The sequence below is a fragment of the Mandrillus leucophaeus genome, unplaced genomic scaffold (genome assembly GCF_000951045.1).
Source record: "Mandrillus leucophaeus isolate KB7577 unplaced genomic scaffold, Mleu.le_1.0 Scaffold573, whole genome shotgun sequence".
Taxonomy (NCBI): Eukaryota; Metazoa; Chordata; class Mammalia; order Primates; family Cercopithecidae; genus Mandrillus; species Mandrillus leucophaeus.
The window spans coordinates 558,019-574,977 of record NW_012106175.1 but is presented as its reverse complement, the minus strand read 5'-3'; the positions used below and the strand labels follow the sequence as shown (position 1 = coordinate 574,977).

The 16,959-nt window shown below is 43.1% G+C and overlaps 2 protein-coding genes across 2 annotated transcripts in view; one reads left to right on the top strand and one right to left on the bottom strand.

The window, feature by feature from the left end:
* Positions 1-16,959, bottom strand: part of MRPS22 (mitochondrial ribosomal protein S22) — a 356,930-nt gene that overhangs the window by 305,357 nt on the left and 34,614 nt on the right. The gene's annotated exons all lie outside the window — the stretch shown is intronic.
* On the top strand, positions 4,806-5,808 carry LOC105552770 (proline-rich protein 23C). The gene has a single exon (XM_011998532.1). The coding sequence runs from the start codon at positions 5,017-5,019 to the stop codon at positions 5,806-5,808; it is 792 nt and encodes a 263-aa protein (XP_011853922.1). The 5' UTR covers positions 4,806-5,016.

Genomic DNA, 16,959 nt, shown 5'->3' with positions numbered 1-16,959 from the left:
CCAACATGGCACAAGTATACATATGTAACAAACCTGCACGTTATGCACATGTACCCTAGAACTTAAAGTATAATAATAATAATAATAATAATTTAAAAAGAGAACTACAAAACACTGATGAAAAAAATTGAAGATAATACAAATGGAAAAACATGCCATGCTCATGGATCAAAAGAACTAGTACCCTTAAATAATCACATTGGCCAGGCACAGTGGCTCATGCCTATAATCCAAGCACTATGGGAAGTTGAGGCAAGAGGATCACTTGAGACGAGGAGTTTGAGACAAACTTGGGAAATATAGTGAGACTCCATCTCTACGAAAAATTTTAAAGATTAGCTGGATGTGGTGGCACACACTGGTAGTCCCAGCTACTCAGGAAGCTGAGGTGGGAGGATCACTTGAGCTCAGGAGTTTGAGGCTGCAGTGAGTTGTGATCATGCCACTTCACTCCAGTCTGAGCAACACAGTAAGACCCTGTCTCTAAATAAAATTAAATAAAATATAAAAGGACCATATTACCCAAAACATCCTACAGATTGAATGCAATCCCTATCAAAATACCATCACTCTTCACAGAATTTGAAAAAAAAATCCTAAAATTTATATAGAACCAAAAATGAGCCCAAATAGTCAAAGTCCTCAGCAAAAAGAGCAAAGCTGCAGGCATCAATCAAATTACCTGACTTAAAAATATATTACAAGGCTATAGTAACCAAAACAGCAGGGTAAAGACATAAAATAGACACATAGACTAATGGAACAGAATAGAGAACCTGGAAATAAAGCCACCATATTCACAGCCAACTGATCTTCAACAGAACTGACAAGAACTTACAGTGGGGAAAGGACACCTTCCTCAATAAACGGTGCCAGGAAAATAGGATAGCTACATTCCGAACAATAAAACTGAACCCCTATCTCTCACCATGTACAAAAGTTAACTCAAAATGGATTAAATACTTAACTGTAAGACCCAAAACTACAAAAATACTTGAGAAAACTCTCCTGGACATTGGTCTAGACAAAGAATTTATCATTGAAACATCAAAAGCATAGAAGACAAAAATAAAATAGACAAATAGGACTTAATTAAACAAAAAAAGCCCCTGCACAGTAAAAGAAATAATCAACAAAATGAAAAGGCAACCTGTTGAATGGGAGAAAGTATTTGCAAACTATTCATCCTACAAGGGACTGACAGATAAAATATACAAGGAACTCAGATAGCTCAACAAGAAAAAAATAGTCCCATTAAAAAGTGGGCAAAGGATATGGATAGACATTTCTCAAAAGAAGACATACAGCCAATCAGTATATGAAAAAAACGCTCAACATTAATCACCAAGAAAATGAAAATCAAAACCACAATGAGATATCATTTTACCCCAATCAGAATGGCTATTACTAAAAAGACAAAAAATAACAGATGTTGTGAGGATTCAGAGAAAAGAGAACTCTTGTTCACTGTGGGAATGTAAACTAGTATAGCCACTATGGATCACAGTATGGAGATTTCTCAAAATACTAAAAATAGAATTACCATTCAATCCAGCAATCCCACCACTAGGTATCTACCCAAAGGAAAAGAAATCAGTATGTCAAAGAGATACCTGCACTCACATGTTTACTACAGCATAATTCACAATAGCAAAGATACAGAATCAACCTAAATGCCTATCAATGGATGAATGGATAAAGAATATGTGATAATCCAAGCACTATGGGAAGTTGAGGCAAGAAGATCATTTGAGATGCCACAGTAGATGGCATTCTCCCCATTTTACATATAAAGAAACTGAAGTTTAGGGGAGGTGAAGTGACTTGTCCATGATCACCCAATTAGACTGTGGCCAGCCAGGAGAGAAAGCCAGATGTGTCTGCTCCAGGACCCCTGCTAACTCCTACTGTCCTGGAGCAGGACCACATTCACTCGGAAAGAGAGCTCACAGGCAGGATTCAGAGCAAGCAGAGTGTTGGGTTAAATCACAAGGCCCAGGACACTGAGGAGCTCTCAGGTGAGACCGCTGAGGTCAGGAAAGCAGCAGACACGAGGTGGCACCACTCAAGCCACAGGCACGACCCTGCTCAGAGCTGGAGGCCTAGCCAGGAACCCCGAGCCCCACTCCCAGCAGGCTGGCAGAATCTGTGCTTGCCCATCCACCCCATACATCATGACGCGTCCACCCTCGCTTCTGAGTGGTGCCCCCACTGTTCTCTGCAAGAAAGTTCAAGGGTCCAGACAAAACTCTACCGGACCAAAGCAGGCAGTTTCCCGCAGGCTCCACCCCCACCGCCTTCTGCCTGGATGCTTGCGCTGAGCCGCTATTTCTTTCACCTAGGAACTGGAGGCGGTTCCGGCTGCACCCACACTCTCCCGACAGGAGGTGTCCGCAGGAACCACAGGTTCCCAGCAGGGCCGTCCAACGCAGTCCTCGACCCTGGTTACCCTGGTTAGTGCCCAGTCCCAGGCCAATTGACCCCAGGAGAATTCCCCACCATGCAGCCACCGGGCAGCCACTATAAACCACCCACAGCGGGCCAGTTGTGCTAAGAAAAGTACTGAACGCTGCCCAGAAAGTTGAAGTTCCCTCCATAACACTGACACCAACAAGCAGGTCCCTGATCACAAGCATGAGCCGCCGGGTGTCATGAACTCCTCAACTGAGAAATGAAAACAAGTCCAATGATCTTGGAGTAAAACAATTTTTTGGAGGTGCTCACATAGAATACCTAAGCCCCACGTTCCAAGAATTGTACTTCAATCGCTCTAGGATGGGGCAAATAATCTGCATTTTCCATTAACCTACCAGAGGATAACAGTGCCACCAAGTGATGACAGAACACTGTCCAGCAAGAGAGACTTCATTTAAATGTAAAGACTATCCAAAGGAATGCTATGCAACCCTAAAAAAGAATAAATTTTGTAGAAAGGGAAGGGAGATAAATAACATGTATGAGATTTGCTTTTAAATGCCCAAGAATATTCTGGAATGATAAAATGTAATAATGGTTCCCGCCAAGGTGGGACATCACATGCTTAGCAAGGATGTCAGGAAATGCTTTGTTGTCCCCCGTAAGCACTTGAAAATATTACCTATTCCAAACTCAGAGCTGGGTATCTTCTCCTATTAACACTGGTGGTCTAGTGGTTAGGATTCGGTGGTGCGCCGCGGCCCAGGTTCGATTCTCGGTCAGGGAACCAAGAAATGTAGCGGGACGAGCCACAGACATAACTCCTCAGACACCGGATTAAAGAAGGAAGAGGTTTTTTGTTCGGCCGGAGCGAGCAGTTTTGTCTGCGGCTCGTCCTGCTACAGAGCTACACCTTCCCTTTTACTGCCTGGACATGCCACGCAGAGGTGCCTTTCAGCTGACACAGGTCAAAAACGCTGACATTGTGTAGGTGTATCACCTTAAATGGAGCTGGACAAGCCAGACCCCGTTCTGCTAGTTCCTGGCTCTTGGCCAAGTTGGTTAACCTTTCTGCATGACATTTTCATCATCTATAAATTGGGCTAAAACAGACCTCAGAGCTGTACTTCAGGTCAAATTAGATAAAGTTAACCATACTTCAGCTGACTGTAGCATAATAGAGTTGGCCTCTGGAAACACGGGTTTCGCATTCGCAGATTCAACCAACAGAAGACCGAAAATATTCGGGAAAAAATGGAAAATAACACAATAAAAAAACAATATATATAAGGCCGGGCACGGTGACTCACGCCTGTAGTCCCAGCACTTTGGGAAGCCAAGGCGGGTGGATAGCTTGAGCCCAGGAGTTCGAGTCCAGCCTGGGCAATATGGCGAAACCCTGTCTCTACAAAAAAATACAAAACTTAGCCAAGTGTGGTGGAACGTGCCTGTAATCCCAGCTACTCAGGAAGCTGAGGTGGGAGGACCACCTGAGCCCAGAAGATGGTGGTTGTAGTGAGCAGAGATTGCATCACAGCACTCCAGCCTGGGCGACAGAATGAAACTCCATCTCAGAAACGAACTATATAATAAATATATATATCTGTGTAGCAACCAGGGGTATAGTATTTACATTGTATTACGTACTATAAGTATTCTAGAGATGCTTTAAAATAAGTGGAAGGATGTAAGTGATACGCAAATGTACACCATTTTATATGAGACTTGAGCATCTGTAGATTTTGGTATCCATGCGGGAGTCTGGGAACCAATCCTCCAGGGATATCAAGGGAAGACTTTAATTACTATAGTACCAATTATTGTAATAAACAGATAATGCAGGGGCTGCCATCGTCACGCAGGATCCCAGCTTCACTCTCCCTTCCAAGACCCCTAAAAAGATATTACATCGATGTACACGCTAGGAGAACCGAAAAACGCACGCCACTATTCGTCTACAGTAACGCACAGGGCACTTCCGGGACGGGGCCTGGGAGGATGGATTTAGGACTCGGTATGCTGGTTTGGCCCTCCACCAGTGTTACGTGAACCTGAATCGGTCTGCAGCTCCGCGTCTGAGGTCAACGCAAAGGACAAGAACTTGATACTGGAAGCCAGGCCCTAGAGCGGTACAGATGCTCGGCCCCCCAGCGGCCCGTAGGAGTATTTCCCCAGCGTGACCGACCAACCACAGCCACCGCTATTGGGCAGCAGCGGTACCTCCGCCTCTAGGGCGGGTCCTCCAGGGGGCGGAGGATTGCATGACATTTTGCGACTTCGGTTCAGCTGCCGTCATTTACAACATAATTGGCTTTGCAGTGTGCATCCGGGTCTGCGTCAGGAAGGCCCAAGATTCCAGCGCTCGAGGCTGAGCTCCACAGCGTGCGAGGCTCCACCAGTAGCACGGACTCCGATCTCCGGGAGGCGCCCCCAGGGCTCCGAGGACTCGCCCCACGTCGCGCGGTCCTGAGCCTCGTCCGCCCCAACCCGCCTCGCCTACCACTGACACCTGCTACCTCAAAGAGGACTTCGCCGCCCGCGCCCCCTGCCCCCACGTCCTCTGCCAGGCCCAGGAGCGCCGTCCGCAGCGCCGTCGAGGTGATGGGCAGCCGGCCCCGCAGTCCCAGCGCCTGCCTTGCGCCCTGGTGGGGACAGCAGCCAGGAGGACCAGGCCCTGCCAAGCGCAGCCGATTGGAGGAGCCCGCGGGCCCCGAACCCCGCGCGGCGCCCAGCCCGGAAGACCCGGCGGGGATCCCAGCCGTGGACGCGCTCACCTCCGTGGTGGTCCTGGCCGCGGGCTGTGCCCTGCGTGTGCCCCTGGAGAACGTCGACCTGGTGCTGGAGCTCGCGCCTATGTCGGTCCTGCGAGTGTCTCTTGGTGGACACACCCTCATCCTGATCCCGGAGGTCCTCCTAAGCTCCGTCGACGAACGCTCAGGAGCGCAGGGCGACTCGTCTGCCGGCCTGGAAGTGGACCTTTTCCTGGGCGCTCACGGGGAAGACGTCGTCGTCCAGCAGGAAGTCTTCTGCGCATCTGTCCCAGAGATTGCTGCTGAGGAAGAGGCCTACGAGGAGGACGCGGACTCTGAATTCCCGGAGCTCTGCATGGACTCCGCATCCGGCTCAGCCGCTGGGCTCTACCCCTCCGCTAGAAGTATGTTCAGCCCCTACCGGGAGGGCCCCATCCCAGGGCCCTGTGCTCCGGCCTCCAACCCCAGTTCAGAGAGACGCTCTCCAAGCCCCATCTTCGACCCGGAATTCCACCTTCTGGAGCCTGTCCCCAGCTCACCTCTCCAACCTCTACCTCCCTCTCCAAGTCCAGGTCCCCACGCGCGCCCGGAGCTCCCAGAGCGCCCTCCGTGCAAGGCCCGGAGACGCCTGTTCCAGGAATGAGCTGCCTCCCACAATCCCTTGCCACGCTACTGGGCTCCAGGCGACTGTCTCCTGATAGCCGTTGTGTGGATGTTGTGCAACCTACAAGGATCTCTGAGTGGGGATGACGGATAGATGCTTTTTTGATACAGGCTGCGTTGCAGAATTTTGCATCACTGGCTGACTTAGAAAGTCTGGAAAAAAAGATCCTCCTTGGCATAAAACTATGCTAGTTGAAATACAGTCTACTTTCAGACTGTGAGATTGCTGCATCGGGCCTGTTTTGTATGGAAGTCACCCCTAGGCAGCTCCATTCCCCTTGGTTTTGCTTTAAACCTCAGTTCCAGCAATTTTCTCTAAAAATCCGCCCTTTCCCCAGCACCTTACCGTGGCACGCCTTTTCTCCCGAGTTAATTACTAAAAATAATTACATTTATTTTGTTTAACGGGTTTTGGCCCTAGTCTCTGCGCTAGTTTATGACCACCTTCTCACCATGGAATTTTTCTCTATGGTGGCCTGAACCCTTTGGGGGGAGCTTGCAAATAGTTGTACCTGGACAAATGTTTGTTGTTTGCAAAACAGACAGAACTGGAAATAATGATCGTGTACCCTCCTTTTTTTCATGATTGGCTTAGCAAATTGTTTATGTTATTGGGCTTTATTTTCCCCCCAACTATTAGAGCCAGCTCTTTTTCATTCATTACTTCTTGTATGTTTTTAATATAATTATTTTATCCTGGAAAAGCTTATAATTCTAAGACTCTGTGTGTGTATGTGTGTGTTGTTTGTTTGTTTTTTGACATGAGTGTTGTTGCCCAGGCTGGAGTGCAATGGCACAAACTCAGCTCACTGCAACCTTCGCCTCCCAGGTTCAAGTGATTCTCCCGCCTCAGCCTCCCAGGTAGCTGGGATCACAGGCATGCGCCACCACACCCTACTAATTTTGTATTTTTAGTAGAGACGGGTTTCACCATGTTGGCCAGGCTGGTCTCGAACTCCTGACTTCAGGTGATCCATCCACCTCAGCCTCCCAAAATGCTAGGATTACAGGCATGAGCCACTGCGCCCAGCCAGAAATAATATGTTTCTTAGGTTGATCTTGTATCAAACGCAATTACTGAATTTCTTTAATGGCGTATGTGTAGATTCTCGATTGATTGATAAAAATATCTCCAAATAATGAGAATATTGTCTCTTGACAAACTTCTTACATCTTATTTTTCCTTAATCTTTTATATTGGATATTACTTCAAGTCCAGGTTGAACAGTATGGTTAATATGGGCATTCCTGTTTTATGCCTTGTGTTAATGCTTCTAAATTTTACCATAAAGTATAATCTTTACATGGTTGTTAGATAACCCATAATCTATTGAAGCAGTTAATTTTCAGTTTTTCAGATCATGAAAAAGTGTTGAATTTTTGCTTTGTTTTTGCCTAAGTTACTACAAAGATGTTATCAACTTGTTTTAAATGTTGACATTTAATTATTTGTGTGTATACAATAATACGATACAATAGCTAGATGGAACCTTGGGCCACGAGAGTATGTACAGAAACCTGGCAAGAGTGCTATGAGACCAGGCTTTGGGGCTGGTCCAGTTTAAAACAATTGGATGCTTTATGAGGACCTGAGGAGACACAAGTGGAAGGAGAAAGGCAGTAACTGCAGGGTCCATTTAAGGTTTTAAATGTTAAAAATTTAAGAAACTTTTTTTTCTGTATGAGTAAGATGACTTTTTGTAATTTCTTTTTGAATCAACTCATGGTGATTTGTGTTAATTTCTAACTACTAAGTATCCTTGCATTTCTGCTATTCTACAGTATTTTATATGATTCTAACTCCACCTTGGGTTGTTTTTTGTTTTGTTTTTTGCCTTTTTTTGAATGTTTAGTTTGTTTGTTTTACATAACCATATACAGCACTAATTTTTTTATTGTACTTTAAGTTTTGGGGTACATGTGCAGAATGTGCAGTTTTGTTCCATAGGTATACATGTACATGGTGGTTTGCTGCACTCATCAACCCGTCACCTACGCTAGGTATTTCTCCTAATGTTACCTCTCCCCATCTCCCCACCCCGTGACAGGCCCCGGTGTGTGATGTTCCCCTCCCTGTGTCCATGTGTTCTCATTGTTCAGCTCCCACTTATGAGTGATAGTATGCGGTGTTTGGTTTTCTGTTCGTGTGATAGTTTATAACACACTAATTTTAAAATGTCATTATTTTGCCAATTTTGCCTCATTTTTGTAATGAAATAAATTATTGCTGATAAAATTAAACCCTATGAGATGCTAGTTTTTTTTTTTTCTGTTGAACATCAACAATTATTATTTAGATTTTCCAACATGCTTTACCAGTTAATTTGCTCACTTTCTGTTCTTGCATTCCACTCCTTCAGTCTGGCCTCATTTGTCTTCTTTCCATGGTATACTTTTTAAGAATTCTTTCAGCTATGCTTTATGTGGTAAATCTTGGGTTCGTATGTCTGCAAATATTTCAATTACACCTTCAAACTTGTAGTATGGTAGCTGGGTTTGGAATTCTAAAATAAATCCTATACTCTCTCACTACTTTAAAGATAATTCTGTTATTTTCCATGACATTTATTGTTGCAGGTGAGAAGATGTCATTTGTATTGCCATTCCTTTAACAGGATTAGGCTGCTTACACTAGTATTTTTCTTGACTTTGATGCCCTATGGTTTCACAAAACCTGATGTGTTTTTTGGTAGATTTTTGGCAGCTGCAACTCAGTGAGCTTTCTATAGATGGAAAATTAATTCTTCCATAAGATCTCAAAATATATATATCTCCTGCACGTTTAAACCTCTCTCCAATCTCTGAAACTCCTAACAGAAATGGTGCTGCTTAATCAATGCCCTCTCCCAGATCTCTTAATATCTATATTTTCATACCCTGTATCATAGCACACTTTTGCTCTTCCAATTAACTGATTCTGTCACTGTCTGTTTTCAAAATTCATTTATTGTTCTTTATAAGACTTTATTTCAAATACTGCATTTTTCATTTTCAAGACTTCTGATTACTTGGTTTTTTATATCTATTTGCTCTTATTTCACAACTTTTAGTCAATGTCATATAAACGTTTCTAGTTTCACAGATGTTATCTCCTTTATCTCTAGAAGAATTAAATATTCTTATTTTAAATTCTATATTAATTAGCTCAATAATTATAATTCCTCAGGCATAACATCTCCAATTATTTGGTAGCATTTAATGACACTGATTTTCCCCTGGGCAAAAATTTTGGTATGTGGACATATTTTGAATGTGAATTCATTTTCTGTTCCAAATTTGTTTTGTTTTGTAAAGACAGGGTCTCACTCTGTCTCTCAGGCTGGAGTGCAGTGGCATGATCACAGTTCACTGTAGTCTTGACCTCTCATGCTCAAGCAATCCTCCCATCTCAGCCTCCCCAGTAGCTGGGGCTACAGGCATGTGCCACCATGCCTGGCTAGGGTTTTATATTTTTATTTTTTGTAGAGAGAATCGTCCCTGTTGCCCAGGCTGATCTCAAACTCCTGGGCTCAAGCAATCCTCCTACCTTGGCCTCCCAAAGTAGTGGGATTACAGGCATGTCTGCTCCATATTTGAATTTTACATTTGCCTCTTTCTTGCTCCCTAAGGGTCAAGACTCAGAGCCAGAAGTTATGGAGCTCATCTCATATGATTTGCAACCCAAAAATCACAGTTCCCATCCTCAAGCAATCATACATGGCCCAACTTCCAATTTCAATGCAGTAGTGACACTGGGCTGGACTGTTCATAGTCCCAACCCCATCAAGACCGCTGGGAGTATTAGCAGCTAAATTCAGTTGCTCTCCAACTATCCTCAGCCTCCATGGGTAATTCATGCCAATAACTGTTCAAGTAGAGGGTATACAGGCCCAGCTCACTTGCTTTGAGACAACTCTGAAGAATCATCCCAATTCTAGGGCTCTCAGTGAGTTGGCTGAGGCTTTGTTGCAGCTGCATCCCAGTTCAACTCCTCTATCTGTCCTGTCATATTTTCTTTGTTCCCCAAAATTTCTGCATGCAAATCTCCATGGCAAAGTCTTCCCAAGCCAACTTAAGATAGCTGGTGCCAGGGGTCGTCATAGGAAGTAGCCACTAACCTGGATTTCAGAGCTGAACCATGGAGCATGAATAACCCATGGCGTGTTACAGGAAAGCAGATAAGATCTTAATCAATGGCAAACTAACTGGGACTCTGGAAGAAGGCAATATACTGGCATTGGCAGAATCCCAGGCATTAGAAAAATTGGGGGCACAGAGTAATTATATGCATGATAGTTATAAATAATGGGGAATTGAATAGCTTTTTTTGGGACAATAAATGCATTTGAGAAAGAAAGTGAAAGTCAGACGGTGACTAATTACCAATAAAACCCAAATATGAAATATAGACGTTCTCCCTGGCAGCATACAAATAGCCTTTCATCTCCTGTAGCTAATAGGGGGGAAAGCAACTGAGGATCTGGCCCAGAATTTCCCGCAAGGATAGTGGCGGTATAAAGGCTGAATTCTCAAACTTGGAAAGTCTGTAATGGTGAGGTCCCAGCCCAGATTGGGCCCTGAAACGTTGGATGAAAATAACCAAGTAGATTCACTTGAATATCTTGAATCCCAAACTCCCTTCCATCCTCTTGGCCTGCAGAAGTGGCCTACTCCTCTCTATTAAAGGTTGGCACTCCACCCTTGCATAAGATGATGCAGAAGCCTCTGCCTAGCAAGATAACATGCACCCACCTCAGGAACTACCTTCACCTCCTCTCTTTGCCTCAGGCCAGTAACTAAAGCATGTTATAACCCAGCCAGGAAAATACTGGCCTGTAACTAAGGAAAGGGGCTCTGTATGCCCTAGAATTGCTGTGAGTGTTACCCAACATATACCAGCATGAGTCAAGTATAAGACTGAGAGTGCTAGATGTCAGCCTAGAGAAGGGAGAGTGTATCAATTTAGAAGCAGTCTCCCAATATACATGATTTAACACCCTGGCAAGGATGCTGTAAGACAGTGCTAACAATCTGATGGGTGGATCTTGCACGGTTAGAGAAAAAGATGTCCCACACTAAGTAGGAATGCCATAACTGCCAAGGCAGACAGCAGAGAAAAGGATCAAAATGTCCAGAGAAGTGGATATGATACAGTGGATATACTACCTAAGGCTATCAAATACATCAGCTACTATGATGTGTGGAAGGGCCTCGAGGGACACTGTGTAACAAACAAATGCCCTAGAGAGGCACCAGGGTCATTGAGAAGCCCAGTAGGCCAAGGTAAGGGCAGGAAATGCCATTAGAGAGCTGGACTCCTTGGTAGCCAAGTGGATAATAGGATCTGAGAGACTGAAAATACAAATAAACAGTGTCCAGACCACACATGACAGTAAAAATCTTACCCACAACCTCTGCAGCAACTATCCCAGAAGCCAAACCACAGTCTCTGCAGTAACTGGCCCAAAATGGTCCAGATTTGTTCAACACCTGCCAGGAGTTCTAATTTTCACCCTCACTTCCAACTCAGGACCAACCAGAAAAAGCCAAATATGTTATGCCTAAGATACAAGGTGCACAAACCAACCAATCACGTAGGATGCCCCACATCTAGTTGGTCCACATACAGCTTCCCTATGCCAGCAACTTCCAATCAGACATACCTGAAGTCTTCCCCTTTTTCACTATAAAATTTTCCAACTCACCTGCCTGCCAATAAGTCTCTATCAAACGCAAGTGATGGGGCTAACTCCCTTGCTATAGCAAGCTCTAAATAAATTGCCTCTGCTTGTTCCCATTTGTGTGGTCTTCGCTTATTTTCCATTTTTTTGTGAGATATGGTCCACACAGCCCAGCGTGGTAAGTCAACACTAGGTCTGAACTCTTTCTTTGCATTGAGTTCCCTGTCCATTTACTCTCAGTTTGGTACCCACGTTTTGTTATCAGTTCATTTGTTTGGCAGCTTTGATGGAATCAAACCATTTCTTTTCATCTCCTTTTACTCACTTTTGTGTTTCCATTTTGTGTTGTATGGTCTAAAAGTGTTGTTTGTCACAAGAAAGAAAATTGCAGGGTACAACACAGTCATAGGTTCTACACACCTGTTGTTTGAGCTAGTCTCACAGTCTGGTGAGTTTGCAGTTCTCACCAGACAAGCTTCCATTTGGACAAATTTTTCTGTGGATTATCAATAAAAGTGGGTGAGGTTTTCCCGTTTTTATGTTTTGTTTTTAGAGTTTGGCTTTGATCCAGAAAGAGCGTTCTCTCTGGTTTTCCATCTACCACAGTCCACATTCAGAGGCACTGACTATCAGGTTGGGAGACTCTGACACTGAGGCACCAGCACCACATTTTGCTGACCATCACCATCTCTTATGGAGTTGTCTGAGCCCAAATCCTCTCCTCTTGCAGGAAAAAAAAAAAAAAAAAACCTGCTTCTTATATGTGTTCTCATTTAGAATCCTAATTCTGGTCCCTGTCTTTCTAAATGGCATAATTTTACCAAGGGTGATGCGAGCCTTTAATGTCTCTTGTTCTGTGATAATACACCTGCAAATTTAATAATGAACGATTTCAAATTAAATGTTCTCCACAGTAGCCATTAAAGGCTCACATCACCCTTGGTAAAATTATGCCATTTAGAAAGACAGGGACCAGAATTAGGATTCTAAATGAGAACACATATAAGAAGCAGGTTTTTTTTTTCTTCTCATTAAATGTCTTCAAAAAGAATGGAAATAAGATTTCTCAGGTTTAATGAGCAGCATTTTTATTTACATAGAGGTCTCCAATGAAACTCTAAATCAAAAATGACTTCATTAAAAGATTATTTGGCCAAAGCTAATGTGTAGTTTAACAACAATGAACTAGATTCATTTCCCTAGTAAATCCTCTGCCCTCGTCCACCAGTTCCCTCCCTATATCCAGATCTCCCTCTGCCCCTTATCCTTCCAATCTCTCTCCTTCCATACCTCCATCAACTCCTCCCTCCAGTTGTCCTTGTTCAGGCCCCTACCTTTTCCCAACAACTTTCTCCAAAACCTAAAATGCCAGTTGTCTCTTAAGACCCATCCCTCCATGAACCAGGTATTCAGACAACTGGAGAATTTAAAGCTTGGACCTGAGCGGAATTAAGAGCTAAAAGTTTCCCTAAATTCAGACAAGACTAGTAAACATTCATAGAATAGTTTAAAATCCTTTTGGGTACATCTGACCCAGAATTACCTGACTTATATCAACTCATACACACATGGGTCAGAACCACAGATGCTAAATCCTAGATGGCAAAAGTTGATTGGACTGACCCGGAGGACCTACAGGATATCTCGTTCCATAAAAAACCTGCAGTTCAGAAAACCCCTGAAAAGTAGGTTAAAGTCTCCTAGAAGCCATACCCAAAACACTTCCAATAAAAATTAATGCAAGGGCTACCATTTCTACATTAAATGCTGTGCTTCATGCTCTCTTCTTCAGAGTAACGGTACTGCACAGGTGGCAGGCATTTCAAATAACACAAATTTTCCCTATCTCCCAGCCTTTAACTGTAACCCTTGGGCCTTTGCCTGGAAATATTCCTCCTTGTTCTGTGATAATACACCTGCAAATTTAATAAGGAGAGATATACTTTACACATGAGATTGCAAAAATAAATGCACACCAGAGGGATTATTTCTTAAGTTTCCAGAGGACTCCTCTATTTATAATCAAGTTGTGTTTGTTCTGAATATACCTTTGCATTCTCTATTTTATTTGATGCATACCCCAGATAAAGATCTTGACACTACTCCATGACCTTCTACAGGCTAAAGATTTCGCTGGCATAGGAAAAACAATGAGAGCAGAACCTATTAAAGTTCAGATAGATCCTACCAAGCCATTACTCAAACTTCTCCAATATCCCTTGAAGCCAAAGGAAGTGCTCAAACCTATGGTTGAAGGCCTTACATACAAAAGTCTTCTCATACTCTGCACTAGCCTTTATAATACTCCCATCCTCCGAGTAAAGAAACAAAACGACAAAGATACCAATTTGTTCAAGACCTTGAGGCCATCAACAAAATCATTATACCTCATTTCCTGATAGAACTTGACTCAATTTGTTCAGGACCTCAAGGCCATCAACAAAATCATTATACTTCATTTCCTGATAGAACTTGACCCAAATACTATTCTGTCATAAATTTCCACCTGAAGTTACTTGCTTTACAGTATTGGATCTTTGCTCTGCCTCTTTCAGTGTACTTCTCAATCAGGATAGTCAATACCTTTTTGCATTCACCTAAGGAGGACAATAATGTACTTAGACAGTCATACCCCAGGAGTTCACTAGAGCCCCCTCCAATTTTCCCAGGTCCTCAATCAAGACTTAAAAGACCTAAAATGTCCCCTTGTGATTCAGTTCTGACACGATATGTAAATGATATCCTACTTTATTCAGAGAGCAAGGAGGTCTGTAAAAAGGATTCCGTTTAGTTGCCCCTAGCCTTATCAGAAAAGAAACATACGCGTTTCAAAAGTCACAATTTTTTCCAAACCACAATCTATTACTTAGAGCATGACCTAACTGAGGAAGATAAACCATTCTCTACTGATATGCTAAAGACTATCCAAAAACATTCTAGACCCCTCACAAAAGACAACGAAGAGTATTTTGGAGTTTAACTGGATATTACAGACAATGAGTGCCAAATTTTTCTAGGATTGAAACACCGTTTTATGAATTGACTAAGTCCTCAGTAAGAGACCCTCTCCTAAGGAAATCAAAAGCGAACAGGTTTTCTGTAACCTGAAAAAGATGTTCAGCAGCCTCTTTCTCTAGGCATCCCAAACTACAAAAATCTCTTTGTCTATTTGTGAATAAGCAATCTGGACAAGCCCTTGGGTTTTAACACAAATTGACAGGAACCACTAAAAACATATTGCTCCGAAAACTGGAAGCAATCAAGCTGTCCTTCAATAGGTAGATGGATAAACAAACTGTCGTTCATCCATACAATGAAATATTATTCAGTCATAAAAAGAAATGATCTATCAAATCATGAAAAGGTACAGAGAAGTCTTAAAATGCCTATTGCTAAGTGAAAGAAACCAATCTGAAAAAGCTACATACTGTATGATTCTGACTATATAACATTCTGGAAAAGATGAAACTGTGGAGACAGTAAAAATATTAGTGGCTGCCAAGTGTTTGGAGGTGAAAAGAGGAGTGAATGGGTGCAACACAGAGGACCTCTAGGGGGATGAAACTATTCAGGATAATACTATGATGGTAGATATAGGACGTTACACATTTTTCAAAACTCATAGAACTGTACAACACAAAGAGTGAACTTCAGTGTAAACTATGGACTTTAGCTAATAATGATGCGTCAGTATTGGCTTATGAATTATAACAAGTGTCTCATGGGAATGCAAGAGTTAATAGTAGGGGAAACTGTCTGGGGACGGGATGGTATATGGAAACTCCTTGCTATCTACTCAATTTTCTGTAAACCTAAGACTGTTGCAAAAAGTATTTTTTAAATCTACACTTAAAAAAATAACAAAAAAGATCCTTTAGAGAAGTTAACTTCAAGGATAATTTTTTAAATGATCTTACATTAAAAACCAGGTTGATACCCTGACAGCATAAAATAAAGGGGACTTGCTTGATGTACGATAAATGGGGACTTTGTTAGACGTTCAAGGCAAGTTCTAAACATCACTAAAATGGTCAGCTCAGTGCTTAGTGTGCCTTGTTGATGAAACCAGGAACTAGTTAGTTACTCTTACTTGTGTCCTCTACTACCCCTAACTCTCAAAACCAAAACAAAATGAACAGAAACACTGTTTACTATAGCTTCACCCTTGACCCAGTTTGAAAGGCTCATCCCTCTTGTCTTAGGGCAATTGCTTTCTAACACCTGAAAAATTTATTGCAGCTTCTGCTGAGCTAGTTCTAGCCTCCCTACCTGAGTTTAGGGTTCCTCATGCAGTACAGACCTTACTACTCACAGAATGAATACACAACACTTTTCAGCCAGCCAACTAATATCTTCTTTTTTTTCTTTTTTTCTTTTTTTTTTTTTTTTGGAGACAGGATCTAGCTCTGTCACCCAGGCTGGAGTGCAGCGGTGTGATCTTGACTCACTGCAACCTCTGCCTTCCAGGCTCAAATGATTCTCCCATCCCAGCCTACGGAGTAGTTGGCACCACAGGCACATGCCACCACACCCAGCTAATTTTGGGGTTTTGTTTGTTGGTTTTTGGTTTTCGGTTTTGAGACGGAATTTCACTCTTGTTGCCCAGGCTGGAGTGCAATGGCGTGATCTCAGCTCACTGCAACCTCCACCTCTCAGGTTCAAGGGATTCTCCTGCCTCAGCCTCCTGAGTGGCTGGGATTACAGGCGTGCACCACCACGTGTGGCTAAGTTTTGTATTATTTAGTAGAGACAGAGTTTTGCCAAGTTGTCCTGGCTGATCTTGAACTTCTGGGATCAAGTGATCCACCAGCATTGGCCTCCCAAAGTGCTGGGATTACAGGCGTGAGCCACTGCGCCCAGTCTTAATATCTTATGAAATTCTACTACTCATTGCCTCCAACATTACCATTCACCACAGCAACACTCTGAATCCTACCTCTCTTCTGCCTCTACCTAAAGAAAGGGAGGCTGGGTGTGGTGGTTCATGCCTATATTCCCAACACTTTGGGAGGCAAAGGCAGGAGGACACTTGAGCCCAGTTTGGGCAACACACTGAGACCCGACCTTGTCTCTACAAAAAAATGAAATATTAACTGGGTATGATGATTTGCATCTGTAGTCTTAGCTACTCAGGAGGCTGAGGCAGGAGGATCACTTGAGTCCAAGTGGTCAAGGTTGCAATGAGCTACTGCACTCTAGCCTGGGTGACAAAGTGAGGCCTTGTCTCAAAGCAAAAAAAGAAAAAGAAAAGGAGCCTCAAGATTGTCTTCCTTAAGGAATTCTCTGTACCTTACTCAGACTGATTAAAGACTCCTCTAGAGAACCTTGACCTAATATTATTTCTAATATTATTTGTTGATGGCTCATACCTCAAAACTGAAACTGGAGGTTATCAACCAGGATATGCAGTCACTAATCTAAGCTCTCTTTGAGTAAAATCAGCCCAGATGTCAGAACTTACTGTATTTACT